The sequence below is a fragment of the Caloenas nicobarica genome, chromosome 6, assembly GCF_036013445.1.
Source record: "Caloenas nicobarica isolate bCalNic1 chromosome 6, bCalNic1.hap1, whole genome shotgun sequence".
Classification (NCBI taxonomy): domain Eukaryota; kingdom Metazoa; phylum Chordata; class Aves; order Columbiformes; family Columbidae; genus Caloenas; species Caloenas nicobarica.
In genome coordinates this window covers 25,553,978-25,580,086 of record NC_088250.1, presented here as the reverse complement: position 1 = coordinate 25,580,086, position 26,109 = coordinate 25,553,978, and the positions used below count along the sequence as shown (strand labels likewise).

The 26,109-nt window shown below is 52.9% G+C and overlaps 1 protein-coding gene across 1 annotated transcript; it reads left to right on the top strand.

Annotated features, from left to right (window-relative positions):
- The first annotated feature begins 81 nt into the window (after positions 1-81).
- On the top strand, positions 82-26,108 carry TTLL4 (tubulin tyrosine ligase like 4). Its single transcript, XM_065638262.1, has 19 exons — positions 82-240; positions 7,019-8,392; positions 9,083-9,192; positions 9,630-9,684; positions 11,377-11,501; positions 11,903-12,013; positions 12,961-13,037; positions 13,953-14,147; positions 14,229-14,311; positions 15,410-15,538; positions 16,178-16,300; positions 17,837-17,935; positions 18,501-18,635; positions 19,338-19,475; positions 21,304-21,406; positions 21,993-22,203; positions 24,414-24,484; positions 25,061-25,143; positions 25,967-26,108. Exons 2-19 carry the CDS (start codon positions 7,041-7,043, stop codon positions 26,106-26,108), a joined length of 3,342 nt encoding a protein of 1,113 aa, XP_065494334.1. The 5' UTR covers positions 82-240; positions 7,019-7,040.
- Position 26,109: the final 1 nt, after the last annotated feature.

Sequence of the window (26,109 nt, the reverse complement as noted above, 5' to 3'; positions counted from 1 at the left end):
TCCCGGGGCTGCGCGCCTCCGTCCCGGGGCTGCCCCACGGCGGGTACTGGCGCCCAGGCTGCATCCCCCCCAGGCCGCTAGGTGGCGCCGCACGGCACACGGGAGCTGCATTCGGCTGGCGCGGTGGCTGCCGGGAGGTGTAGTCACGTGGTGGCGCCGCCCCGGATCCCTATGGTAACGGCGGGCAGGGCGCCGGCGGCAGCGCGGGGAGCCGTGGGGCCCGTGGGCGCCGGGCGGGCGGTGAGTACGGGAGGGGCTGACCCGCATGTGTTTCCTCTCCGAGGAGCAAGGTCCTTCCCTCCGTAGGGAGTGCGTGTCCCCCGGGTGCTATTCCCAGGGTCCCCCCGGGGAGCGGGGCCATTGGTCCCCCCGCTGCCTCCCCGCCTCGCCGCGGCCCCCGGCCCTCCCCGCCCCACCGCCGTGCGCGCAGCACCCACTCGATCTGTACCGGGGCCCCAAGGAGGCACCTTGCCCAGCCCCAGGCCTCCTCGCGGGGCTCCCCGTGGGTCTACCGCGTGTCGCATCGGGGTGCGCCGGGCCGGGCCCCGCGTGGGGGGGATGTTCTGGGCGGGACAGGCTGGGGTCGGCGTCCTGGACAGCGCTCCCGGGGCGGGATGGACATCTCGATAGCGCCTTTGACCTCAAAGACTTTTCACATGAAGAAATGAGACCCAGAGTGGGTTCCCCGGGTGAGTGCCAGGGAGGAAGAAGAGTTGGCTCCCCAGCGAGGCACGGCCCCAATGGGCCTCTCCAGTGGTGGAGCTGGGATTGACCAGACTCCAGTGGGGCACTGGGACAGCCTGGCTGTTAGTCCTTCCACTGGGGTTTTGGCTCGGCTGCTCTGGTGTCCTAAAAAGGAGCTGATGGGTCTGAAAGGTGAAGGGCAGAGCTGCGAGAGGAGCTGAGACAAGCCCGGGGTGTTTCCTGGACGCTTCCAGGATCAGGGCTGGGAGTGAGGGGCACAGGAATGGGGAAGCCTGGCGTGCCAGCATGCTGTCTCCCTGCCCAGGCAGGCTGCAGGTATCGCATGGGTGATGCTGTTCAGCCCCACAAGTACACATCAAAACCCTTCTTATGTGACTCTCTCCAGTGCAGTTTCTCTTTTTCATTGCTGTGTGCTCCCCACTGAAAAGATGTAGGTCATCTAGTGGCTCCTAGGCATTTTGGGAGAATAAACAGCGAATTATTGGTCTAATGACAGTTTTATCTAGTAATTTTTCCTTGACTCTTAACGGTTGTACCCAGCAGATCGTGGCACTTTTCAGTCCTTGCATTGCTCTCTTGCTGCAGTCCTTAAGTTTTGTATTAGGCAAGCTTTGTTGATGACAAATCGGCCCCTCCTGTTCTTTGGTCATGCCCAGGGCCTTTCTCAGCATAGCAGGGATCGCATTGCAAGGAGGACACTGGCTGGGCTAAATGCCACCGTCCCCAGATAATGATGCCTGCATGGCGATGTCATGTCACCTAGGCAGGTCGGGGGCTTTGGCTGCTGTACCAGCCTGGCTGGGTGCCATTCTGTGGCATTTCCTGGGTTCCTTCCATGCAGCAAGTCTGGGGAGTATTTGGCGGCTTCTTCCCAACTTGTATCTCTGTTTCAGCTCCATTTCCAAGCTCTGAGAGACTGCTGTATGGGGTGAGGTGGTTTTGGTGCCTCCAGGGAAATCTTTCCCACCTTTGTCAAGATATGGAAGGGTCGTCATCACGTACTGAAGGGCAGACCTGGAAGCTTTTTTTTCCAGTTCCAGATACGTTCCAGAAAAAAAGTGTCAAGAAGACGGACAAAGAATTGATGTGTTTTGAACTAATTGGGTAGTTCTTGTCTCCTTGCTGTGTGTTGATATTTTATACTTGTTCCACTCACTCTGAGTCTTCTACCTTTATTTTCTTTCTCTGCCAAAGGATGAGAGTGTGGCCAGGCTGCCTAAAACCAGACTGAGCTGTGCTGACTGCCTGTCAGTTCCTGTGCTGTTGGCCAAGCTCTCCCCAGGTCTCACTATGTAATTATCCTGTACCTTTTCTCCCATAATGAAGCTTGATAGAGAATGCTGTCTCTTCAGTTCTCTGTCTGCTTTGATCTGCAGGAAGGTGCTTTCGAACTCCTTACTGAAACAGTTGAGGCTGTAAAACATCCCACACTTTAGCTGGTTGATTTTAACCCAGACTCATTTCCCTACTCTAGTTTATGCTGCTATATAGCTTCTACCATAGCCCAGATGATGAGAAAGTATGAATTGGGGGTGGGAGCAAGGGCAGGAACTTCCCAGCTTCATTGCTGTGGAAATACAGAGCTGTGCCATCTGCCATGGCTGTGCAGCACATCCCCTTTGGTGGCCTGGGGACTCTGTCAGGGTGGCAAAGTCGATATCCTTTGATAGTGGTGGTGACTCCACACTCTGGATGTTTCTCCCTTTGGTGTGGCCCCCACACTCTGGTCACAGCCAGGTCAGCCCTCCCGGGCAGAGCACTGAGCCAGCCTTTTATTTTAGATGTCCTCGGTGCGCTCTCTCTGCTGCAGCCCTGGATTTTCTGCCTGGCTGTGCTGGAGTCCCTCGCCTCATCTGACACCATTCTCTGATGCCCTGAGAGTGGTGAGAAAGTCCACTGGGAACTCAAACGTGTGAGCCTTCAGTCCCCAGTCCGTGTACACACGGAGGGATCTGCTGCGGCACAGAGCGAGGCAGCGGCTGGATCCCAGCTCTCCCGTGGCCTGGTCCAGCTCCCCCCTGCTCATAAGCTCTGCCTCCCTCCCCGCTGCGTGCCTCTTCTCACAGGGCAGCATTCCGCTTAGTTAAAGGATCATTTTGGGCAGCCATGCACTTCTCATGCCTCCTCTGTTTAGCATAGAGTGGAGCTCAGCCCCACAGCCGTTGAATTGAAATGACTGGCCCCAGCATAAATGCTGGCACAAATGTAATCCCGGGATGCAGGTGGAATGTGCTGACGCATCCCTACAGTGGGTGGTTTCTCACTGGTATCTTTTTTCGACCTGAGTGGCCAAGCAAAAACTTGCTGTCCTGATTAGGAGAGAAATTGGTCATCATCCCGTGCCGCTGGTTTTGCACCCAAAACCTGCTTCTGCAGGACGATACTGGAGCTGAGAGGAAGCAGCAATGCGTTGCTGTGTGGCAAAGCGGTATGCCAGGCTGTTGGTCCCTGTGCCACCAGCATGTCTGTGGTGGCTGAGCTCTCTCTGAGCTGTCTTGTTCTCACAGACTTCTTGTGGCCAGCAGGACTTTGCTCTTCAGCTTGAACTCACGGATGGCCTTGGATGCTGCTTTGCCTCGATGTGTGACTGCACTTGGGGCTGGTTGTTTCCTGGAGCTGGTGTAGGTGATGGTGGTTTCCATGCTGTTGAAACACAAGAGTTTGTACCTACCTATCAGGTATAAGAGCAGCTTTAGGCACAGCCAGTCAATTGGTTTCAGACCACAGTGCTTGATCTTGTTGAAAGCTTTTAAATTCTTTTTAAGAGGTGCAAACCCTTATTTTTAAATGTGTATTGGTTTTAAAACCTGATTATTTTGTGGTGTTGTTAAATTGCTTGGTCAAGGTTTAGTTAAAAGTCTCAGAGCTTTGAGTGAGGGACTTGGTGTGAACTCAGGTCTCCTTTAGAAAAAGATGTTTTCCTTTCTAATCATAAAGAACAGGCTAAAATTGCACCCTGCGATGGCATAGAGAACAATATCAAATCGCAGTTGTCTGACTTTCCGCCCACTCTTTTATGACTTGGGGCTGTGTGAGGCTGACAGCACATTGTCAGGTCAGCTTGCAGCTCACACATTTGCAAGCTCTTGTTATTTTAAGCATGGCACCATAGCTGCATTTAAAATAACCTCCCCAGGTAAACTACATGATGGAGGGATGATGTGCACACCTGGGCTCTTACAGTCTCATCCTTTCCTGTTAGAAATGGGTCTGCAAGGAGCTGCCATGCTGATGTTAGAGGAGTGCACGGCGAGGGGAGGCTCGGGCTGGAAGATGCTCCCTTCCTCCACCAACACGTAGTGGGGCACACACAGGCTGGCGCGTGTGGTGCCCCCTGCATCCCTGTGATGGGACGTTCGTAAAGGCTGTGGCAGCACTCCAGCTGATGTCCCCAAGCTTGCGAGCAGGCTGTGTGGAATAAAAGGTGCTAGCGAAATAATTGTGAGCGGGTGCAGCTCTATGGTCTCCCCAACAGTGACAACTTTGGCCTCTATATTTATTGTGTCTCAATAAGTCCAAGCCAAAATCCATTAATTACTAGTAATGATATTTGGGTTTGACTTCTATCACTGCCAGTTTGCACTGGGCTTTTCCCACCTCATGTTTCTACAATAAAATTTCCGAGTGAGTTTTGTTGCTGTTGTGAGCAGCAGAACAGACACCTGCTTCTTCACTGTAGGGCTGGGTTGGCAGAACTAGGGATTTGCATCAAGCTGTGACCTTCCTTCACCCCAAAACTCTGACCAAGTTAAACCTAACTGGGAAGATTCCCTGACTGGTAACCAGCAGGGATTGATTAACCTTGGGGCAGGTGACACGGTTCATGCCCAGCTGCTGTCGTCTTGTGCCCACAGCCTGGCATGTGAAGGTGTCTCTGCTGCTGCTTCTGGATGTTCAGCAACTGCTTTGCTGAGCTGTTCTTGCAGTGAGGACAGGAGCTGGTTTGCAGGCAGACATTGGAGGTGGCTAAACTGGGACGCAGGAGGGGACAGGAGTGTGGACAGGAAGAGGGACATGCAGCATGAGCTGGTGCTGCCAGCCTGGATGCATCCTGCCCTGCCCTGTGTGGGGTCATGTTCTTCCTTTTGTCCTCCCTGCCCATACCTCTGAGCTCCTGTGTCTCCATAGGGAAGCAGTGGTGGTTACCAGCTGTCGGACTGCACAGTCCTTGCCTGGAAGCTGCATGAAAGGTCCTGCAGCTACCTTCTGCAGCCGCTGCTTCCAGCGTGCCCCCGCCTCACGCCAACCTGGCTGCTTCTGCGGCTCCGCAGCAAAACCGCTCTGGAGAGGGGCGAGGTCAGCATGTTCTCCTGCTGCCACTGCGGGGCTGGGGACTGGCCCTGTCCGAGCAGGCGGTGGCAGCTAAGGCCGTGCCATGGCCAGGCGTTCACCTTGGCAGCCGCGGCTGCTGGTGGTACCCCCATGCCTGTGCTGATCACAGCTGTGCTTCCACTGTCACTTACTCCAAAGCAGGGTCACACAGGGCTTCTGTTGGCATGCTCACACCTGTGTCTAAACTGTCCCTTGTTACAGCTTCATTAGGCCAAATGACTTTTATTTTTATAGCAGGATGATTCACTGATAGCTGTAAAGCCGTGTGGAGCCAAGGCACAGGTGGCTTTCACTGTAGGCTGGTTTTGCAAGGTCATTGACAGCTGAGTGAGAGTGCAGGTGGTGGCCAAGCTGACAGCATGCAAGGTGATGCTGCAGTGACAATCCCCTCTAGGCAGGGACGTCAGGGATGCTTTCCCTCACCTCCTTGTATTTATTTTGCTTTTTCACATCTGTGTCTGCTGGTGTGCTGTGCTAGGGTCGACTAGGAGTTTGAGCATGCTTGTGACCTAGGTGCATCTGTGGGATGGCGTGTGGAAGATGAGCTTCTCTCACTTGTTTACTGGGGGAAACTTGAGCTAGGCAGGTGGTGGCATCTGAGCTCCGGCCTCTTTGCTCTGTGCTAATCGCTGTGAATGTCACAACACGGCTGGGCTTGCTGCTGGGCGCGGATCGGGTAGCGTGATACAGCTCACTTGTGTTTGGTGTGTGGGATTCCGATCCCTGTGGCTTGGAGCCCCTCTGGGCTGCAGCTCGCAGAGGGATGCGGCTGCCCCGTCCTCACCAGAAGTGCTCAGTGTGCCTGTATAAGGCTAACGAGCAGCATGGCCATGGACATAGGGCAGACTTGACCCCTTCTGTACCTTCTTGCTGAGCCTGGAAGGGCAGCAGCTCTCCTTGAGGACGTATAGCTCCTGTGAGATCCTGCCTAGGAAATTCCCGCCTGATACAGCCTCTGGCTGGGGTGCTGCTGACCTGATCTGGGGTCTGATTCACAGGCTGAGAAGGTCTGGTGGGTGTAGGTCTGTGCAGGGTGTAGGTGTCTGAGCCAGCCCTGTGGTGGGTGTGAGCCACTGTCATGGTGCTACCAAGCAGCCCAGGGGTCTTGTAGTAGCTACACTTCAATTGCTGCAGCCCAGGCTTAGTTTTCAGGTGAGAAAGGAATGTGTATTGCAAGAAAAGTAACAGGGTGATGGTTGGTGTTCTTCTGACCCTTCTTTTTGTACTTTTTTTTTCTTTTAAACATGCAACCTTGTGAGAGCTGAAAGGTGGAAGAGCAAGTTAGCCAGCCAGCCTCCTTGGGATACAAATTCCTATCATGGCTGTATCCAGCAGCCCTCTAGGCATATGTTAAAGCAAGACAAAACCTGGTGCATGGTTTGCTTTCTCTTTCCCTTCTCCTCGGGCAAGATGATCTTACAGGCATGGTGCAATAGTTAATTTTAGGAGGATTCAGGACACCTACGTCTGCAGCTTTGTGGTCTGCCAGTAGCTCCTTGCAAGACACTTTTCTGTAAGATTGCAATGAGGAGGAATTTGTGTGTTTGGTACTGCCAGTCTCTGCTGGAAACCAAGGTGTTGATGTTAGAACAGCCCTGCTTTTGGTCTTTGCTGCCTTCTTGATCCTGAGCTCTTTAGGAATCCCTTAGCTCTCACTGAGCTTTTCTGTGGGGATACAGAAGTGAGAAACTTGTTAATTTTAAAAGCAAGGGCTGTGTATTTGCAGGGTACATGCTATATGGTGGACAGCACTTTTCCCAGGGCCCTCTCGAAGTTGTCTTTCTCATCCTCTGCTTTCAAGTGAGGTGCCAGCTCTTCCTTTGACTTGGTCCTAGGAGACCCTTGGGCAGCTCAGTAGATGGAGACATGGTTTTTCATCCTGCAGGGAAAGCAGCTTGCCCTGCTCGCCTCCTGGGACACTGGGCTGGGTGCTTTGCCCTGCTGGGCTAACAGCGCCGTTCATGCTGTTGTCTTGTTTCAGACCAGCAAAGATGCTGCTGTAGATGACTGACTCGCTCCTGCCTTATGTGCAATGGCTCTACATGGCCTCTGCAGGACCAGAACACACTGAACTGGGCCCCAAACGGGAGAAGAGCATCGGACTCAGGTTGGGCACCCCTCTGGCAGGGAGAGCTCAGCCACGCCGGGCCTGGCGCCTCACTCAGCAGCAGGCAAAACCCATTTGGAATTTAGAGAAGAAGTATGTGAGTGCTTTCCAGGATCGCAGCCTGCTGCCCTCAGGGATCCCTCTGCAGCAATCCTGCTTCTTGTGTCCACCATCACTATGCCACGCACACCCTGGTGAAGACGCCTTCCCAAGCCTGCCCTTGGCCCAACCCTGCCTGGATGTGGGCAGGAGCGCTCTGCTTTACCGACGCTCCTGCCCCAGACCCAAGCCCTCCAGGTTTCCTTTCCGAAGCCCTGTGGATACCGGCTCTGCCACAGCAAGGGTGATGTCTTCCTTGCTGGTGGAGCCCTGCCTGCTGCCTGTGCTGGCGGAGGAGCACTCTGGGACTGGGGCTGAAGGTTCTGTCCCCAGCTCAGGTCAGCAGGCTTCCAGCTCCTACAGACCGGTGCTCAATAACAACTCCTTCCTACGGCCAAGCAGTGCTAAAGTGCCTTTGCTGCCGTCACCAGGGATCAAGAAGGTGAAAAACATCCGCAGCCTCCCTGCCGCCTCATGTCCCCACTCCGGGAACAATGGAGACAGCTCCCCCGGCAGCCTGGTCAACGGAGCAGTGAAAAGCAGCAACCTTGTGTTGGAGCAAACCACAGTCCCCTCCCTGACCCTTGTGCCCAGCGGTGCGATCCTCAGGAAGAACCGGTGCTCGCGGGAGGATGCTGGGAGGAGAGTGCACAGCTTAAAAGGGAAGGAGCTGGAGGTGAGCCTCACAGAGGCTGTGCAGCAGCCAGCCAGCCAGACTGCCACACGCAACAGCTTTGGATGTGAAGTCAAAAGCTCTGGCCTTATGAACATGGGCAGCCTGTCCAACCGGCACAGCAGGTGGGGGCAGCACATCATAGCGCAGCTCACCCCAAAAGAAAACATCGCTCCCCTGAACCTGGAGCTGGGTAGCCGTCGCCTTAACAGTAACTCGAGCCTTACAGGCACCGATGGTGCTGTTGTCTGCACCAAGCGCATCAGTGCCCACCTCTTGGCCTCGCGTGCAGGCTCTCCTGACCGCAGTGCTGACTGCTGGCCTGTAAGAAGTCTGAGCCCGCACAGCGGGGAGCAGGTGCCGAGGGCAGAGCCTCCGTACCTTGCTGCTGTCTCCGAAGTGGCAACTCAGATGTCCACCATCCAACTGGAGAAGGAGGAGAAATGGACCCAGGCTGTGCTCCCGGGAAAGCCCGAGTAAGTAGAGCCAGGAGAAGGAGGAGGGAGGCTGCAGTGGGCTGGGCTGGACATTGCATCTGTGTGTGTTGGGGGAGAGTGTACTGTGGGTGCTACAGGGGTGGCCATAAGGATAACCTTGGGCTACATCCCTTAGCAAAACCTATCTGCGGCATCCTAGTGTTTGGGGAGCCTTCCCTCCTCCTCCAGCTTGACACAGGCACTTGGAGTGGCTCTGAGCTCTTCTGCCTTCTCCTTCAGCCACAGCGAGGAGTTAGTGTGTAGCATTTCTAGCTTGCTCCCTGCACAGCCACAGGGCCCTGCTGCTTGTGGCAGGCTCTGCATGTGTTTTGGGTGAAGCCTGCTGTTGAGCCAGCTCCAGCAAAGCTTTCCTGGGCAGAGACATCAGTTTCTAAAGGAATGTGGAGCTGATGCAGGATAGGGAGGGCACAAGGACACAGAGCTCTTGCTCTCTTGCTGGGAGAGGATGTCCTGCTTCTTTGTTTTTGGCTCTGCTGGGAACTGTTCCCTCTCAGGCTGCTCTTGGACCTTTCCATCTTGCTAGCTTGGGATGAGTGCTTGTAAATCAGTGCCGAGGAGAGTGGCGCTGTTGCTCCCTTGCCCATGTTACCTCACACTGCATCGTGGGCTTCTGGGCCTTTTGGCCCTGGAAAGCATGTGCCACTTCTGATGTGATGTGCTTTGTCCCAGTGTCACTGCTGAGGAGTTACTGCTGGAGCCAGTCCATCCCCAGGACGAAGCAGAGGAAGAACTTCCTGATGGCCTGGACGAGAACTGCAGTCAGGAGGAGGAGGAGGACAGTGAGTGCTGGTTCCCTGAGGAGGGTTGTGCCCTGTGTCTCGAGGTGGGTAGTGTGGGGTCCATCTGGGAGCTGGGGGTGAGTGCAGCTGCCCTCCTGTCTTACAGTCATGCTGTCATTTCAGGATGACCTAGAGATTGTGCTGAACCCAGAAGCGATTTAGCACCAAGGAAGAACTGAATGGGTTCCTCTGGGGAGTGAATTAGGGTTCACCACTGTCCTACTCCAAAACTTACCCGTCTCCTCTCTGTGGAGGGCTATCAGCTCCACCCCCTGCCCTGCCCTTAATGCCACCAATTAGTGGGCAAAACCCAGGATCCAAAGATTCAGTGCAGCTGAGAAGGGTCTGTCCCCTGGAGCATTTATTTTCCCTCTTCCCTTCCTCTGTGTGTATTCATTCCCCACTGAGACAAAACTTGAGTCTGTCCCCTCCTACAGGTGACTCCTCTGTTGATGGTGTGTCATCCAGTGGCTCTGTGGCTCTTGTGTCCAGGTTAGTAGCTGTAAATTGTGCACTGAACTTGGCCTCTTTGTCCAAACTCGTCCGTCTTTGCCCTCCCTAGTGGCATGTGGGGGAGTAGGTTGAAGGTAGCAACAGGCTTCCCAACCAAAATGAGCTTCCTTGCTACCCTGCAGATCAAAGGTCCCTCCCTTGCTCCAGACAGCAGCCTGCAAAGTGCTGAGAGTGCATCCACCACAGCAAAACAGGGGTCTTAATTTCACTGCCACTGCCAGTTGCTGGGTTAGGTTTACTGGATTAAATTTTGCTCTTGCAGCATCATGTCCTTGCAGATGAAGCAGAGTGGAGGCATCCTGGGCCAGAGACTGCTAAAGCTCCTTGGGGTCTTGTGTCTCAGCATTGCATCCTATAAACAAGTCCTGGAGCCTGGGTTTTCCTTTAGCTTTTGGAATGAGGTTTCTCTGGGGAGGATTGCTCATCCTGTTGTCATCTGAGCCCTGTCTCCCTGGATCCTGGCAGACCTTTGTGGGGCTTGTTCTTGCTCATCCAGCAACAGGAGCTGGTCCTTGCAGCTGTGCTGCCCCTTGCACCAGGGCTGCCTCAGGCTTTGCTGTCTGCCTGACAGCTTGCTGCTTTTCATCATGCCATAACTCACCTGGGAGACAAGGAGGGCTTCCTGTGAGCCTTGAACCTCAGGGTGCTGCAGGGCTCTGGGCGTGCACATGTGGTTGTGAGAGTTGTGCAGAGGTGACAGAAATTGGACCAGCAGCTGTTTCTGGCAGGACATGGCTGGTTGGCCTCTGGGGGCAGATGGCTTTTGGGCCAAATGCCTCCTGTGGTGGGGAGGGAGGGATGTCAGCCACCTCTTGGTGCGGGTTGTGTGCTGGGCTGGCCTCGAAGCCTTTGCAGCTGCCTCCTGCCTTCAATCTGTTGTGGGCAAAGCCAGTTTTGTGCCAGGAAATGCTAATCAATAGAAGTTATTGCTAGTTAACTTTTAATTATTGATTCTGGTATTGAAAAAAATATATATATACAAGGACTTAGGGGAAATCACCTCTTCTTCCCCCATCCTGGCCTCCTAATCCCCTTGCTGCAGGCTACACTCAGTCCCTTCAGTGAGGAGAGGGGTGGCCTGGGAGATCAGGGTCAGCATGTTGTGGTTCCTTTTCTTTTGCTGCTCTTTGTTCCTTAGTGGTTTACTGCGGTGTGGTTTCTTCCACTGATTGCAGTGGTGTATATTTTAATATATATTAATTATAAACTACTTTTAGCATCATCACAACCTTAATAGATAATTCTAGCCTTCCTCCCAGGTGCTAGGGATTGCTGTGGTAAGGAGGAGTATACATAGTTGATAAAACTCCAGCCCTCTTCCCTGCAGCACACCAAAACAAGAGGGTTACAACATCTGAATCATGTATACATTACAACCTTCACCCCTTGTTCCTGTGGACTAGATTATAGGGTTTGTCATGTAACAGACTCCACCCCTTGCCCCAGCAAAACATAAAACCTGCGGGGGTTACACCTGTTGGCATGTGCATTTGTTACAAGCTCACGCCTCCTTGCTGCAGACTGGGTTACTGACCTTAGTGCCCATTGCCTGCACCACATTGCAATGATGCAGATGCCCAACACAAGGATCAAGGCTCCTTCCAGCTTCCCCCTTCCTTCCTGTGCTACTTTTCACCTTTAGTCAACCGTCTACCACTTCATCTCTCCTAGGAGCTGCACAGAGTGCCTGGCCCGGCCTGCCGAGGCTCAAGAGAAAGTGCTCAAACCAGCTCTTGTCTGCAGTTTATTCCCTAATGTGCCTCCAACCATCTACTTCAGTACTCGGGATGAGAGAGGTGAGCTGGGATCCGTCGCCATGCAGGGTGAGAGCAGCCATCCTGTCGCTAGCAAGCAGTTGTGCCAGCACACAGTGGGGAGCTGGCCACAGCGGCTCCCCTTCATCCCTCCCACAATGAGACCCAGCACCGCTGTGAGATCCAAAAGGCTGGAGTAAAATGATGGCTGCTCCTGCAGCCTGGAGCCTGAGTCAGGCTGCCACCAAATATTCCAGCATCCTGGATCTCTCCGAGCCGTGGGGTCTGGTGTTCTGTGCTAGTTCTGCAAAGGGGGATACACACCCTCCTCTGAAAGCCTGGTGCCTGTGCAGCAAAATATAAGAATTCCGCTGGGTATACCTATAAAAAAATCGGGATATTCTGTTTGTTTTCCTTCTATCCTTATCTTTTTGCCTTCCTAGTGGAAAAGCTGCCTTGGGAGCAAAGGAAGCTGCTGCGATGGAAAATGTGCACAGTCACACCAAACATAGTGAAGCAAACCATTGTCAGGTCCCACTTCAGAGTCAGCAAAAGTAAGTTGTGGGAGGCTGGCAGCATCCGACGTGTCGTGTCCTCACGCATCTCCAGCCTGTGGGCATGGGAAGGCAGACTGCCTGCGAAGAGCAGAGCAGGGGCAATATGGGCCCAGCGCTGCAGGATGCTGTGTTCCCGTTTCTGCCTGTCTGACCTGGCAGGGCCTGATCTCCCTCTTGGCTTGTCCCTGGCATGGACCACAAGAACTTACTCCTGGGTCATCAGGAGCAGAGGCAGTGTGTGGGGCAGCAGAGCTGTGCTCTGGCTTGCTTGAGCTGTGCCTCTAGATGGTGCTGCCACTCTAAGGAGGCTGGTGCTCATCTAGTGCCAACCCTGGCACTGCTGTCCCTTGTCTCCATGTGCTGAGGAAGAAGCCATCCTCTCTGACCACAGCCAGCGAGGTCTCAGGGTTGGGCTCTTGTCTCTGAAGAGATGTGTAGGAGGACGCTGGGGCTGGGAGAGCACTGAGCATTTGCAGCTATGATCCATGCCCTCAAGTGTGATCTCCCAGCAGTACATACAGGACTCCTGCATGTCAGGAGACCTTTGCACAGACCATTTTGAGGTTATAATGGTACAAGCAGGGCAGAGCAAGGCCTAGGAAGTCTTGCAATCCTACATGTTCCCCTGCAGTGCAGTACTTCATTCACTTGCTGTAAGGCAGGGAAGTCGGGGTGCTGGGGGATTAAAGCCGTTCCTTTGACCCTGTGTCTGCCCAGATGCCTACAACAATCATTGGCAAGGATATGTCCCACCTGGTTAACTGCATCTCACTCACAGCCCTTGGTTTGGCAGCTTCACGGCAGCCAGTGTGAGTGCTTTGTGCTATTGCTGTGCAGCATCCCAGCACACTTCTGCTAGCCCCAGGAGATGGGGTGCTGTTGAGGTGAGAGGGTGTTGTGGGTGGCAGGGTACTTGGTCATGGACTTTTCTGTTTTTCCTACAGAAAGTGATGACTGGCTGGGCTGCTGGGGCCACCACATGAAATCCCCCAGCTTCAGAGCCATCAGGGAGCACCAGAAGGTAGAGGATGTTTTGGGCTGACCTGCTTCATGTGCATGAAGGGTGTGTTTGGAGTAGTTTGAGTGCCCCTCTCTTCAGGGCCAGGTGTTTGCTGTGCAGGCTGTCTCTGCAGTGTCCCTTCCAGCAGCATTCCTGTGCTGGGAGATGAGCTCAACAGACAGAGACACAGCTGGATGAGCATCCCTGCTGTGAGGGTGGCTGTGGTACAGACTGAGGCTGTAGCCAAGCCATCTTCACATGTGAGCTTGTCTAAATTCAGTCGTTGTTGGTTAAAGCAGTCCTTCTGGCAAAACTGAGCGGTAGGGCGAGTGCCCTCCCTGCTAGCGCAGCCAGAGGGAATGTCCCTAACTCAGGTCATAACAAAGTCGAGTAGCCCATGGCTTGGCAACATGTGATGGTCTGCAGGTTTGATAGCTATCACACATACATGTTTGTTCTGGAGAGTCATGATGCTGCAAATGGCTTGGTCTTGAGGCAGTGCCCAGGGCTGGAAGCCAGCAGCCTCCAGACCTGTTTCTGTCCTGCTGCAGGGTCTTTCTGTCTCCAGAGCTTATGTTGCACAGGCAGGGCTCTGGCACACAGTTTAGATGCAAGTGGGAAACCACTGGGGTGGAGGATACTGCCAGAGGAAACCCAAAGGCTGAGGGTTAGCGCCCTGCAGCTGCTTAGACATTAGAAGGGGTGGGGTGGCAGCTGCTGGCTTTGTATCCAGTGCGGGTCACTGTGCAGGTGTTTGTCCCTGCAAAGATTCAGGATCCAGGTGGGTCCTGTCCTGGTGCAATCCTGGAAGAGGAACAAGGAACGTTACCCTGCGCTGTGTTCAGAAAGGATATATCTTCTGGTCAGGAAGCAGCAAGGGGTGGGCAGAGAGGTGGGGAAGCAGGGAGATCTCACAGTGTCTGGGTTCCTTTCCAGCTAAACCACTTCCCTGGTTCATTTCAAATTGGGAGAAAGGACCGTCTGTGGCGCAACCTATTGAAGATGCAGTCTCGCTGTGGGAAGAAGGAGTTTAACTTCTTCCCTCAGTCCTTCATCCTGCCCCAGGACATCAAATTACTCAGGAAAGCGTGGGAAGAAGGAGCTAGCCGCCAGAAATGGATTGTGAAACCAGTAAGCACAAAGCAAATCAATCCTCTGTCCCATTGTAGCTGCAGGGAGAAGATCTGATCTCTTCTTGTTTGTGTTTTGCAGCCAGCATCAGCCAGAGGCATGGGTATCCAGGTCATCCACAAATGGAGCCAGCTCCCCAAAAGGAGACCGCTGCTGGTACAGAGGTGAGTGAAGGAAAGGCAGGTTGCCACACAGCCTGGGACCTCCTAGTGTCCAATCTCTCTGGCCAGGTCTGGGCTGCATGGCAGAGCAGAAGCACCTGATTTGCATCCAGAAATTTCACGGCTGATTGGGTGTAATGTTGGTGCTGGAAGTCTGGCTCTGTCAGCTGCAGCTAGGCTTACTGGAGTGCTGCTAGTTCTGTGTAGATTTTTGAGGTCTTGGGTACAAACTGGCCCCACAGGCTTTCCAGAGTTTCTGTCTGGTGCGTGATTCAGCTTCAGCTGTGCTGTGATCCTGCTCCCACTGCTTCGTGCTCTGGGGTTTGGCATCTTTGGAGGCAGACAAACCTTAACCAGTGCCCACAAGCACAGTGGGAAGAGAAGTCCCAAGGAAGAGGTGGTGATTGTAAAATAATTTTTTCTTGTTCAAATTAGAATGGGGCAGTAAGAGCCTCTGTGTGTGTGTGTGTGTACATTGGTCAAAGGGTTTTCTTGAAATAACAGGATTTTTGGAGTCTCCTTCTCCTTTTGCAGAAAAACAAATAGCTCATCTTGGTTTGAGGCTTCTTTCTGGGAAAGTTCTTGTGAGGGCAGGAAAACTGTCTGGTGTTTGGCAGACAGGGAATTGCTGTGTTGGCTTGTCTGTTCTTCCCTGTCCACTTCCTTTGCAAAGTGACAAGTTTTCCTATGGAAAATCATGAACTTCTGGGGTGAATAATCAAATTATTTGGATAAAAATTTCCAGCTGTTTTTGCTTACTGAACCAAACTATCTGTGGCCGACTGCATGTCTTAGATGTTCCTGAATATTGCGATCACTCTTGTGGGTGTGGAAAGGCTACTGTGCCTTAGGGCCAGGGAAAACCTCTTTAAAATGAAACTGAACAGAAAGGATTTCTGCCTATGTGCTGTAGGACCTCCCCATGCATGGGAGAGCTTTTTTCTCTCTCATTTTGACTGTGATGCACTTAACTTGGAAATGCTGTGCAAAAGGTCTTCTGCATTTGATCCCTGGTTTTGCCAAGCCTTCTGAGGTGGGGACTAGAGATGTCCCTGTGCACCGAAATCATAACCCTCCCCTGGTGCTTGCTTCCATCTGCAGATATCTGCACAAACCCTACCTCATTGGCGGGAGGAAGTTTGACCTGAGGATCTACGTTTATGTCACTTGCTACGATCCCCTCAGGGTTTACCTGTTCCAGGATGGATTGGTTCGCTTCGCCAGCTGCAAGTAGGTTGGGTGGGAGAGCAGTGTTGGGGGCTGCCCCATGGGGTACGGGGGGCATGTGTGGCTGTGGTACCCACCTTGGCTGGGGCAGGAGAGAGTCATTCCAGATATGATGATGCTTAAAGCTGTAGCTTACTTGCTTAAGAAGCAGTCTGGAAACATAAGACGTCACTGCAAGTGACAGTGTTGAAAGGGAATGTGAGAGGATGCTTCATTCATCCACCTTTTTCAAGGCAAGATCAGCTCAGTGTAAAATGGTTCTTGAAATATGCTGTCTGTGCTTCATACTACCTAAGAGCTGGCATACCAGAAACTGAGGTGTTTCTTCCAGTTTTGACTATATTGCCTCAGGCTGCTGCAGTTCCCTCAGTGCTTTTGCTCACCAATGCTTTGGCCTTTTCTTAAGAACCTGCTGCGAGAATGGGATTGCATCCCTCTGCCCCAAGGCAGCTGGCTCTGTGCTTCATGCTTTGTCCCATCAGCTCTGGGCCCATGGGGACAGGTTGCTCCAGGCAGCTGGGAAAAGGGAGGAAGCAGGGCTGGTGGGTGGCCCAGAGGGGTCTGAGATGAGAACAGAGTTTCTGCCTGCCCGGTGGGCCTGGGGGCAGCTCGGACTGCTTGTGCTCCTCTTGCCTCCTCTAGATACTCGTCCTCAATGAAGAGCCTCAGCAACAAGTTTGTACACTTGACCAACTACAGTGTGAACAAGAACAACACCGATTACAAGTCCAACTCGGATGAGACTGCTTGTCAGGGACACAAATGGTAGGTGTGCTGCTTTCAGGGCATAGGGCAGCTCTTTCTGTTCTCTGTTAAGTCAGCCTTTTTTCAGTATTCCTACTCAAAACTTGAAGATGCTTCCTGTGTCATCGGCTCCTGCTTGGGGAAACTGGAGGAGCAGAGGGATTTTGGCATGGGTTAGTGTGGATGGAATCTGGACGATTTCCTTGGCTTGTGACTCATCCTGTCCACTGCTGCGTGGGCTGTGGTTGCCATTCATCCTGCCAGTGTCTGTGCTGTTCGCTGCTTCCATGCTGCTCTCGTCTGTGCCCATTCATCCTCTTGCCCTATTGCAGGGGTGATGGGATGTGGTTAAAGCAGAATCTGATTTTTTGCTGTTAGAATTTGAATGGGTAATTGTGATTCTTAAATTGGCTAGATTGGAGCTTCTGTCCATCTCACTGTTGACTTCCATGTGGAGGCAGAGAAAGGGGCAGTCCTGGTGCAAAACTGATAATTTCTATGCTATTCAGTGTGACTAGGAGCAGCAATGCCATTTCTAGGCATTTGAGAGGAGGGCTGCAGTCTTGCAGGAGTTCTTGTTCCCTTCTGTCCCATGGGTGGACTGATCCAAGGCCCCAGGCACTTGTCTCTGATGCCACAGTGATGTTTAAACTCTTTTATAAATAGTGCAGGATAGAGTTCTCAGTTTGTGGGACTGGGCAGGGCCACTTTACTTCAAAGGGAACTGCAGAAGGTGGTCTGCTGTGGTAAGGTTCCTTTCTCAGACCTGGACCTGCTGCACAGTGGTCTGTTCCTTGACTGAGACATTGAGAAGGGTCTACTGTCCCCCAGCAGTTGAAATCCCATAGGAGAGGGATTGTGTGGGTTTTTGATACCACCATGCAAGTCAAAGCTGGCTGCTCCCACGTTAAAGATGAGGGTGGTTGTAATCCACTTCAACTTGTCTGCAGGAAGTGTGACCTTTGGATTCCTGGCCATTAGCCACAGGGTCTCACTTCAGTAACATCTGAGCATCCTTGGCTCTGTGTCAGGGTAGCTCACAGTGCTTGATGTGGTGTGGGAAACTCCTATAAAAGCAGAGACGCTCCCCCCACTGTCTTGTTCTCCACATTTTAAAAAATTTTTCTCCACCCCCGAAGCCTCAGTGAAACGGCTCTAGCTAAAAGATTTACAGGGGTCTTGCTGGATCCCTGCTGAGCTGCTTTGCAGTGCTGCGGGGGAAGGCTTGCAGGAAGGGGAGGTTTGCTGAGGACATGGAGGGGGAGGGAAGGGAAGATCTGGGCCTGACATACCTTGCTCATGTGCTAATTTGGGACCTATTACTCCAGTGCAGGGACAAGTCTCTGACAGATTTATGTTCCTAGTAGCTTGGGCCTGCAAGATCAGCAGCCGGGCTGGGGAGGGCAGCAACCAGAAGTTGAGGGGTTTGAGGATGGCAGAAGCATAGCCATGCCAGGGAAGAGCTTTTTCAAGGCTTCCCTCTGCTGCCTTCACTCCCCTGGCAGGGCTGAGCAGCAAGGGACTACAGAGCTGCCTCTGTTGCTTTCTCTCTCCCAGGGCACTAAAAGCTCTCTGGAGTTACCTGACCCAGAAGGGAGTTAATAGCGAGGCCATCTGGGAGAAGATTAAGGACATCGTTATCAAAACCATCATTGCGTGAGTCCTGGCACCCCTTGCTCTGTGCCTGGTGGTAGGGTGCACCCTGGCCCCTCTGACTCCCCAGTCCCCTCTCAGCCCAGTCCCTTTGCTCTTAATCTAAATTCTACCGCTGCTGTTGGGTTCAGTATTTCTCCTTGGATCCTTCATTTCATCTTTTTACTTATGCTCATACTGCAGTAGCTGTAATGGGTAAACAGACCTCACATGCCCTGGGTCTGCCTGTAGTGCAGGGGGGAGGCCTAGAGTGTGGGGGTGTACCTGATGCTCTGCCCAGCTTGCCAGCTACTCCCCTGCTTGGCCAGGGTGCCTGAGAAGAAAGGTCCCCTGGTGCAGGATGGATCCTGTGTTCAGAGATGGATCCTGCTGGACAGAGAGGTGATGCTCAGGATGTGATGCTGGATCCATACATGGTGCAGCAGCTCACAGGCCTGCGTTGGTCTCTCAGCCCACCTGCTCCCGCAGCACGTGGCTGCACACGCTCTCAGAACTGGCAGCATGTGCTGTGAACAGCCAGGGCTCTGCTGTCTGACTGGAAACAAACGTTTTTTCCCTTGGCTTGCAGATCTGAGCCCTATGTGAACAGCCTGGTGAAGATGTATGTGCGGCGGCCGTATTGTTGCCATGAGCTGTTTGGGTTTGATATCATGCTGGATGAAAACCTCAAGCCCTGGATCTTAGAGGTCAACATTTCCCCAAGGTAACGCAGATTCTGAGCCACAGCAGAGTGGATAATGGCCTTTCTTTTACCACAAAATGTATTTGGCTTATGGTGTCCCCTCCACCCTGTGCTGAAAGACTGTGGGCTTTGAAGCCTCCCTCTCCAGACTGCAGGAATCAAAGTCTTCCCTATCTGCAAAAGCAACATCCATCTGCAGCTCAGAAACCTTTGCTGGGCACGTTCCAGCTGAAGCCAGGGAAGAGTACATTTAAAAAGGAAGGCCAAGGAGAGATGTGTTATGTAGGGAACGGGTGACGGCAGAGATTTCTGCTGTGTGTGGGCAGAAGTGATCAGTGGCTCTGCTGCCTTGTGCACTGTTCCTTGCTTGCTGACGGCAGCCGGCAGCGCAGGCAGGGCTGGAAGCTGTGATGTGCCCGAGCATGGCTGCTCCTGCCTGCAAGAGCAGATGGGTGTGAGCTGGACGCAGAGCTGTGGTCCCACATGTGGCTCTGGTTTCCATCAAATCTAGGAAGAGGTGGAGAAATTAACTGTCTCTGGTGGGGAGCCCAGAGCTGTTGTCAGGAATTTTTTTCTCAGTGGCTCATGGCTCTCTGTGATGAGGCGAGGGACAGGCTGGGTTTTGTATCCCAGTTGGTATTAACCCAGGGAGTGATCTTGGGTCTGTGGGGCTTGGAATCTCTGTTCCAGCACTCAGACTGCTGTGATGCTTCTTCCCTGCAGCCTCCACTCCAACTCCCCGCTGGATGTGAGCATCAAGGGCCAGATGATCCGAGACCTCCTCAACCTCGCCGGCTTTGTTCTGCCCAGCGCAGACAGTGTGGCCTCAAGGCCGCAGACAAGAAGTGGCTCTACCTGCAGGTCAGCCCCCTTCTCTGTCAGAGCAGCAGGACAAGGCAGGCTTTTTTCTTGGGGGATTTCATCTGGGTGCTGCTTACAGCCCAGGAAATGCTGGTTTCTGTGCTGTTGAGAGCCTGTGCTTGCTGGTCCTTCACCTATGGGTCTGAGGGACTTGCATCATTGCCTAGGTATCTGGTTCCTGTGTTCTCTTCAAGACAGGTGGATTTATGTCCTCTCTGCAGGTCCATAGTTGGAAGTGAGGCCAGCATAATTTGTGCTTGCTCTGCAGTTAGTCAAGTCGTGCTCTCTCCTCCTTCCCCTTGCCAGAACTAGTGCAATGCTGAGCTACACTGCCTCTCAGTTTGCTTGGAGGGCTGGCTGGCTGTGTTGGGGCTGGATCTGCTTACCCTCTACCCCAGGGCCAATGTGCTGCTGCCTTGAGCAAGAAGAGCACCTGTTATTTTACAAAGAGTGGTCTGTTCCTTAGGCAGGACTGCAGGTGTCAGAGGCTGTAGACCTATGGGTAGGGGTATGCACAGTCTTACCTTGCAGCTAAAATGACTGTTTCTTGCATAAGGCTAATTCTGGGCATGTCTGGCACCCAGGACCCTGCTCCTTCTGTGTTTCACCACAGCTTGGGCTTATACTAGTTTTGAACCTCATGGTGGGGGGAAACCAGTCCTGTTCTCTGTGGCAGAGATGCTGCTGGCTGTATGTCACTGAAGAGCAGCTTGCTGGGATGAGCACCAGCACGCTGAGAGATGGGACTCTTGCCCTCTGCCTGCCCTATGCCTTCAGTGAAGGCACAAGCGTAGAGCGCGGGCCCGTTCCAGTCAGGGAGCTCTCGCCAGCTTATCTGCAGCTCTTTGATCACACTCTCGTTTGCAGCTTGTGACAGAGGTGCTGAAGGGCAGGTGTCCTCGGAGGGACCCACAGGGAATTAAGCAGATCCTTAACATGGTTCAGATGATGCATTACCAGAGTTCCTGCATCCAGGGGCAAGTTTGCTTAACTATATCTCCTGTCCTGGGAAGGATATGAAGGGTTTTTTTGCATATGGGCATAGTTCCAGTAGATCCGTATGTTCCCTAAGCACTATGCAGCACTGCCTTGAGGCTCTCTCTATTTGGATCTACACACAACTAATGATTTTTGCAGCAGCAGAACAAATTGGCTGTGTTGATATATGGGTTAAAAGGTGTTGGACAAGTATCTCCCAGACTCTGGAATCCTCAAATGGTTCAGTTGGGTGCTTAGAATAGTTTAGATGGTTGCTGGTCAGATCATACAAAAGGCCAGGATTTCCTGTGGCATGTGGAGCCGGAGCTGAATTCCAGTCTTGAGAGTTCTTGGATGTTGCAGGAGGAAGTTTTGATCTAATAGTTCCCTCATTCCCTGCACAGTACCAGTACCGAGTACTCGTACTCCCAGCTCTGTGCTTACAGTCAGGAACCTGAGTTCCAAGTGGGATGTAAACAAGAGATCCCAACAGGCTTCAAGTGCTGTGAATCGAGTCAGGGTATGTCTTTGGCCCTCTTGCATCCTATGTGAGTGTGAGGTGGTGGTTCAACTTTTGGATGAAGGAACGCTGAAATGCCGTAGCGAGGAGTTGTCAGGGTCATCCCAGTGGCCCTGCTCACATCCCTCCTGGGTCCTGTGCTGATGCACAAGGCTGTGGGTGCATCACTGATCTTGGAACTAGTGAAATCCTTGGAGGAAGCATTCTGTCCTCCACAGCATCTTCCTGAGGGTGTCACTGCTCTCACGAAAGTTGCTGGGAGCAGCTCTGCCATGACAGGACTTTTTCTTCTCTGCTTAAGTGCTCTACTGCCTCTTCTTGTGTCCTCAGTCTGGGCAGTGCTTCGAAGGAGAAGCCCAAGCCAGCATCTGAGCATTTCATAGCAGAGAAGATGAAGAAGGCCTACTACTTGACACAGAAGATACCTGACCAAGTATGACACAATTTCCTTTGGTACTTGTGCCATCCTGCCAAGCCACTGTCCCAACCCATCCCACATGTTTGCCCCTTGTCCTTTGCCAGATTGCGCCCCTCCGTGGGGACAGCTAGATGACAGGCAGCTCTTGGGCTCCAGTGGGTTACAAGGCAGCTGGTCTGAAATAAATTGGGTTTCCTTAGGCCACTGCTGCACTGGCTCATCTTTACATTAAAATAGGCATGTGCCCACATTATTCACGAGTCCCCAAAGAGGGTCTGAGCGCTGCCTGTTCCTCCTCGTGTCTCTGTGCAGCTCTCATAGCCTTTGCCTGCTGACCCAAGCAGTTTAGCAGGGACACTTGCCTTGTGTGCCCCTTGGTAGTATCTGTAAGAGAGGCTGGGCTGCAGAATTGGGGCTCTCCTCAGCAACGTGCAGTGTGGATGTCACCACTGAGCCTAGATTTCTTAATTTTCCCTATGGCCTGTGTCCCAAAGATCTCAGATGTGTGGAGACCTCTGCCTGAGACACTTTGAGGAGTGGGAAGGGGGAATGACAAAACAGAGTTCACTTCTCCCTGACCTTGGGTTGTTCTCGTCTGCAGGATTTTTATTCTTCTGTCTTGGACATCCTGACCCCAGATGATGTTCGCATCCTGGTGGAGACAGAGGATGAATATTCCCGGCGCGGGCAGTTCGAGCGAGTGTTCCCCACCCACATCTCCATGCGGTACTTGCGCTTCTTTGAGCAGCCTCGTTACTTCAACATCCTGGTGACCCAGTGGGAGCTCAAATACTACTTGAATAAACACAAAGGTAACTGTCATCTGAGAGCCTGGCACAGTCACCTGAGTCAGGCAGGCTGCCTGCTGGCGGTCGTGGGAGACTTTTGAGCTGCACGTGTTGAGCGGGAGCTGCCTGCCTGCACAGTAGCCGTAAGAAATATGTTACCCTCCCAGACTACTTCAAATATCAAGCTTATTCTGAGTTGGTCAGAGGTGCTGACTGCTCTGTTAAATGCAGCACCAGCACTTCTAGGTGTTCTGTGGCTGAAGCAGGCTGGGATTCTGCCTTCAGCCTATAGCTCTGGCCTCTTATTGCATTCCTCTGCCCTCTTTTGAGAGGAGGACAGCTGGAGTCACTGGACTTTGTTCCTTGCAGGTGGTCTGTGAAGTTAAGGAAAAATTTGGCCCTATTCCTTGGTCTCCAGCTGTTTTCTAATTTATGAAAAACTGTCAGCATGCATGCAAAGGAATTTTTCCTAAACATTAGAAATCTAGCTATCATTTTGACCTTTCCAGGGTCTGTATTTTAATAAAAACATCCTTTAATGAGGCATAGCTGGGCTGGATCAATTCCTTCTCACCCAGACCTGTCTATCAGGGCAGCAGTAGAGGCTATTTAGGAGAGAGAACCAGTGAGGTCTGGTGTGAAGTGTTAAAGAACATAAAAAGAAAGCGACTATAGCTCAGGACTCTGCATTCAGCATCTGATCCGGCTGGAGAGACTTCTGCAAGAGCTGGCCCTCCACTGAGGCAACCATATGTGTGCTCCTAGCTTGGCTGTCATGGAGAGAAAAAAAAATACTTTTGTCATTTTTCACTGATGTTAAAGCAAATATCAAAAGGGTCGGTAACAGTCTTTCACAGAGAGACAGTAACCTCATAGCTCTCTCCAGCTGCGCTGTCAGCCTGTGTCATCCGTTGCCTCACTAATACCTCTGCTGGATGCTCTCCTGTCAGCTGGAAGAAAGATTCTGTCATCGTCTGCATTGAAGTGCTGCCTTGAATGCTCAGACTGGGGTCCGGGTTCAGTGCTCCAGCTTCCCCAAAGCAGCCCAGCGAGAAGATTTGCTCTACCCCCTCGTGACTCTTCACCTCTAAGCAAAACCCGGCCTCCCCTGGCCCTTTCCCATTCATGTGTGTTTCGTGCAGCCCTGCTCTCAGCCAGCAAGGTGCACTGCTCCCCTTGGCCCCTGATATGTGGGGCTTTTTTCCAAGATCCTGGGGCTTGCTGAAAGGTCATTGAGGAGCAGAGTTTGGACAGCAAGGATTCCTCCTACAGCCAGGGCTGGTATCGTATAGCAAACCACAGTAACCCCAGCTCGACAGCATCAAGTTCTTGGCCATTGCTCTGCTGGTTCTTAAATCTCAAGGCACCTTAGCTTGTACTATGGCTCTAAGGCCCGTAAAAAAAGAGAAAATGGGAAGGGAGCAGTCCTGGATTTCTTAATATTTCTGGGTTAGCAGAGAGCAGGGAACTTGGCTGTAGTGGGGACAGCTAGCAGGAGTCCTTGGAGGAAGTGGAGCCTCTTCAGTGCAGACACAAAGCTCTGCTTCAAGGTGACCTCTCTGTGCTCTGGAGCAGCGTGTCTTGTGTGCGGCTGGAGGAACAGTCCCTTCCATGTTGGACTCGCTCTCTGTGTCGGATGGAGACCAGGTCTTGGCCCATGTCAAGCTCCAGATGGATCCCTGCAGGGAGGAGATGGTGGATCCCTGCAGGGAGGGGATGATGCTCCAGGATGTGGTAGCTGATCGATGCTGTGCAAGGACGAGGCTGCCCGAGCTGCCGTCCTCTGGGAAAGGGGCCAGTGACAGCAAAGCTGCTCTACATTTGCACTGAAGGAACTTTCACCAGTGCAGCCCAAATCAGGTGCTTCTGTTGACAGGCATCGGGCTCAGGGGGACAGCCAGCCTGGTCTAATTCGGCAAATCCCATGTTGCCCCAGTTTCTCTGCTTAGCTGAGCCTGCTGCACGGTGTGTCTGGCTCCGGAGGAGGAAAGCAGGCACTGCGGCAGCCCACATGCTGGCGCTCGCTGCTGTTTGCTTGTACAAAGGGTGAACGCCCTTGGTTTACCCCGTGTTTGCTGGGGCTCAGGCACGTGCTCAAGTAGTTATTGCATAGCATGTACTGCACAGTCTGTTCACTCTGCACAGCGTTTTTGTGTGCCCAAAGCTGGGAAGGCTTAACTCTCTGCAAACATGGTCATTCATTCTCGCTTCTTGTCTTTTCTGTCATCTACCAGGTCTGGAGCTACTGAAGAACTGGTGTGTCAAAGGGTACCACACTGGGGCAGGGACGGATTTGGCCCAGATGGTGCGTATGGCTGTGGGCAAGCTAGGGAGAGGTGGTTGTCTGCTTGGGCAGAGACCCTGCTTGTTCTGCTTCCTGTGACTCCCACCCTAACTTTTTGTCCTCTTCCTGCTCTGCCAAGGCGCCCAGGACTCAGGAAAAACCCACACTTTTCTGTCTACCACCACCAAGAAATCCACCCAGTATATCAGATCTGCAAGTACTTTGCATCTGAATATCCTTGGGTGTACTGGGCACAGCCCTACATATTTGGCACATAGCCTGCCCTTATTCCCCTCCACGAGGGCGCCATCTCCGTCTGTCGCTCCTGTGCCTTTCAGCAGGCTGATCCAGTGAAAGAAACCCACTCTTTTGACCTCGAGATGCTCTGCTCCCACTTACAGCAGAAGGATTCATTAAGCAGAGAGCAAAGACTGCTCTGTTTGCTATTCTGGGAACAGTCTGGTGGCAGTGACGATGCGCAGCAATGTGAGGCAGATCAAGCTGAAGCACACTAGGGCAGCCTACGGCAGAGCACAGCAGACTTGACGGATTTTTGCCACGACTTAAATAGCCATTTGATTGTCTTCTCTCCTGCAGTGGTCATGGCCAAAGTCTTTCTTCCTCCAGAAGAGCAACGTTCAATCAAATGGCTTCAGCAAACTGGAACTGGGCAGACTGGGGTGAGTTGGCATTGGCCATGATGCGCATGATGTTCATAATGTGGCTTTAGGACTGGTGTCCTGAGAGAGAACTGGCAGCAGGGAAAGCAGCTTTATTTAAGGGGAGAGGAACAGGTTGGCTTGCAAGGTCTGAAGCCAGCTTCTGCTCTCTGGAGAGCTAGCTGGTGGGGCTGGCGTGATACCTGTGTGACTGGGTGTGTCTCCTCGGCACTGTATACCCAGCTCAGGTGGGAGTGAGGTCCAGAACAGCCAGACTGGGTGATGTTTGGGGTTGTCATGGTCAGTACAGGCAGACAAGATGTTCCCCACAGGGACCTGCACCACTTCTGTGGGCTCTTATGTGGCCAGCAGTGAGCAGAGGCTCTCAGCCCCAGCATGGGGCCGGGGAGACCAGCAAGGCCTCTGGGACTACTGTGCTCTGCCAGCTTCCCCAAGCAAACCTGGGCTGCAGAATGGGTGCTGCTGGCCTTGACCGTCTCCTGCAGAGAGGTGGAGGACTAGGGTTTATCTGGGTGAGCTGAAGTGGAGGGCAGGCACGTCTCTGGTGTTAGGGAAAGGGCATCCCTGCTCCTGTGCCCGGCCTGGGATGGAGTTGGGTTTACATGCAGCCAGGGAGATCAAGCTGTGACCCTAAAGTCCCATCACTGTTTTGGATGTCTCTTAGGGTGAGTGGTGCTGCCTGGGATGGGAGGTTGAGTAGGTGAGCCTGGCAGCCTCATCTCTGAGCCTGTGTGTGATGATACTGTGGATGAATGTTGCACCGTGGCCCTTTTGATCCCTTCTTGCTGTCTCTAAGCAGCATGAGGTCTCCTTTTTCCTGCAGCACACTCCTCCCTTCAGCTGCTGAGGACATCATGAGATGCCAGGAGCCCAGGCCTACTCAGAGCTTCCCTCTCAACAAGTGCACTGGTGGAGCTGACCAGAAACCTGCCGGCTGCCTCTCGGACATCACTCTGGTGATGTGAC

Bases quoted from the DNA above. Each gene is read 5' to 3' on its own strand.
- TTLL4 (XM_065638262.1), top strand. From the start codon at position 7,041: ATGACTGACTCGCTCCTGCCTTATGTGCAATGGCTCTACATGGCCTCT. The intron at 9,193-9,629 runs GTGAGTGCTGGT...CCCCTCCTACAG, and splicing joins TCAGGAGGAGGAGGAGGACA to GTGACTCCTCTGTTGATGGT. The intron at 14,312-15,409 runs GTGAGTGAAGGA...TTCCATCTGCAG, and splicing joins AGACCGCTGCTGGTACAGAG to ATATCTGCACAAACCCTACC.